General features: G+C 45.7%; 1 protein-coding gene across 1 annotated transcript; it reads right to left on the reverse strand.

Moving 5' to 3' along the window:
- Nucleotides 1-1,910: 1,910 nt before the first annotated feature.
- LOC107493867 (uncharacterized) lies at nt 1,911-2,494 on the reverse strand. Its single transcript, XM_016114903.1, has 2 exons — nt 2,465-2,494; nt 1,911-2,381 (listed from the first exon to the last, which is right to left on the reverse strand). Exons 1-2 carry the CDS (start codon nt 2,492-2,494, stop codon nt 1,911-1,913), a joined length of 501 nt encoding a protein of 166 aa, XP_015970389.1.
- Between the last annotated feature and the right edge of the window lie 307 nt (nt 2,495-2,801).

Below are 2,801 nucleotides of genomic sequence, written 5' to 3' on the forward strand. Positions count from 1 at the left end.
CTTTAATGGATTCGAGCGAAGCACTGATATTGAGTTGGTTCAGGGCGGTCTGCTGACCCAGAACCGCGGACAAAAAATTTAAAAAAGCTTTCCTCGGTATTGTGGCAAGACTCTTCCGTTTCGTCTGAATTTATTGTCACCTAATATCACGATATTTCTTGAAAAACGATGTTTAATTTTTTATTTTATTTAAGGGGAATTGACGTCTCTTGATGTGATGCGAGTGACTGCTCCAGACGGCCCGCGGAACAACATAGTCAGAATAACCACGTTGCCCAACGCAACGCGCTCAACAACTATATAATACAGCAAATGTGGAAACTGTATAATATACGCTTCCATCTACTCGATTGCCATTGTTGGGGCTAGTGTAACACACGGACTTGAAAGAAAAAAAATAAGTAGGAAAAGAAAAGCAACTCGAGTATGGAAAATCAATTTCCGGAATCGTTGGCTGATATGGGGGAGCAGATCCTTCCAGACGATCTCTTGATGGAGATTTTCACTCGAACTGACCCGAAGACGGCGGCGAGATACAGAACCGCAAGCACAACCTGGCGTGTCCGACTGTCTTCCGAGAGATTTAGGAAAGACAACACGCTCACAAACATTGGAAAATACCGTAATGCGTTGCTCCAGATTGGTGACCCGGAGAGGTACGGTTCAACCCAGGCTTTTTGCATTGTGGACTGTGTAGGCGGAGGAAGAGTAGCCGTGCCAATGCCAGAACAACTGGGTCCACGCGGATGGTGGAATGTTATCGGCTCCGATTGCGGTGTGATCTACGTCCAGTATAGTACGAATGGTCCTGATTTGAGGCTCCTGTTATGGAACCCGCTGCTGCGAATCGCTCGTCAACTTGACAATCCGGCCGACAAACTACTTAAACAAGCCGTCATTGGATACGCGTTTGGATACCGGGCGGGAACTGACAATTACTGCGTTGTTCATATGTCAAAAAGGCACGTCCTAGACAGGTTTTTGCACTGCAATGTTTTCAATTCGGCAGAAGGAAGCTGGAAACACGCGTACATAAACGATCAACATCTAACTCACCTTGACGAGGGCTCAGCTTTTCACCTTGGTAAGGCCGTGTGGGTAAATTCGGGTGGACGTGGTTTGACGATTGCAACACATGTGGTAGTGTTGCATGCAGACACATTTATTCTGAGCAAGATAAGGATAAACCGTAACTTAATTCAGCACGTGCAGGCACTGCGTGTGCTCGACGGCATCCCACACCTGGTCGGCTATGAACGATCCCCGCACCAAGGACTATCGACCATATGGTGCAAGATTGACTTGGAATCCATGTGCGTCGCCCCGTTCATGAAGCGAAGAGTTGCCGGTCAGTACGGCGTTCCATGGAATCCTGTGACGATCATGGGTGATCGTATGATCGCAATGCGCGAAAACAACCACAAACCGGCAAGAGGTGCTAACGGCGGTTTTCTGACGGAGATTTCCTTGGTTCAGATTAATTTACTTAACCAACACAGAGTCACCGCATTCAATGGTGAGTGGCCGAGTGACATGAACCTTCAGCGCGTTATAACTGTGGGAGTGGGTTGTCTAGTTCCCTAATAGAGCGGCCGCTAGTGTGATTTGATCACAGAAGCGGTCGGCACTTGGTGCGTAAATCCGTCGCGAAGACATGTGGACCAGTTGTATCGTTGTTTGTATTCCGGCCATGCTTAAAATATGTTTTTCAAATGGATTGATGTGTATCATGTTTTATTATACTTGGTAGAATGAATATGCGAAATGAAAATTATATTATTAGATTGAAAAGATAGTACCAGTGCAATCAAATCCACGCAACAATTAGGGCTAGGCAATTCCATTGAACTACTCATGTTTTCCAGTCGTGAATACCAAAAAAAAAAATAAATTTCAGATAAAAATTCTCATCAAGCGATCTTCACCGGTAAAAAAACCATCAAAATGATCGCGAATATCAGCACGGTGATCAGAACACCTCGCCTCCTCGTCGTCGCGACACTCGCAAGCATGTTGTCTTCCTTGGCCGTAGATGCTAAAATGGCGGCCTCCAGATCTGCCCTTGTTTCATACAAAGTATGTTGCAAAGAACGCAGCTCGTCTAGGAGTTCCTGTCTTGTCTTCTTCAACTCCGTGTTCTCGCTTCTAATGCCCTCGTTCGCTTCTAGCAACCTGCGAATGACGTCGGAGTAACGAGGTGGGGGCTCTGGATCGTACCACTGAAAGAACGAGCATTTCCTGCTGGTTCCGTACCCAGAACATCCATAAAATCTTCTGCCCGGATAGTCACATTTCCAAGCGGTTCTGATTGGCGACCTCACGCCACAGTGACATCGAGGCGTCGGTGCATCGACGGAGGACGAGCTTATGGAAGAGGATCCCTGCATTGTGTGTTCAATAGTTCAGGAGGGGAGTAAAACACTGGCTTTTGAAATAGCCGTGCGCAACGAGGTTTCATACTCACCTCTCTGCTAATGCCATAATGTGTTCGCATCCTAACGGCCTTCTTGTTCACTGACACATGTGACGCCAACTTGGCACGGAACGGTCGATTATAGCCCCCAACCACGGGCCCGATGCATCTTAAACCATGTAGTTGTTAGCTGACGATCCAAACCATCAACATTAAATATGTGACCCGTTTTCTCTGCATGTTATAATCTTTCTATATGAAACACTTCGAAAATACTAATTGATATGTAATTATCTTATTGTCAAGTAATCTCTTGCTATTCGTTGTTGTTAAAGGATATTGATTAATAAGTTGTTTTATATGTTTCCGTATTTAAGGGGCATTTACG

The sequence above is a fragment of the Arachis duranensis genome, chromosome 1, assembly GCF_000817695.3.
Source record: "Arachis duranensis cultivar V14167 chromosome 1, aradu.V14167.gnm2.J7QH, whole genome shotgun sequence".
Lineage (NCBI taxonomy): Eukaryota > Viridiplantae > Streptophyta > Magnoliopsida > Fabales > Fabaceae > Arachis > Arachis duranensis.

Excerpts from the sequence above, each read along its gene's own strand:
- LOC107493867 (XM_016114903.1), bottom strand. The coding sequence starts at position 2,494 with ATGCGAACACATTATGGCATTAGCAGAGAG. Across the intron at positions 2,382-2,464 it reads ATTATGGCATTAGCAGAGAG|GGATCCTCTTCCATAAGCTC; the intron begins GTGAGTATGAAA and ends CACACAATGCAG.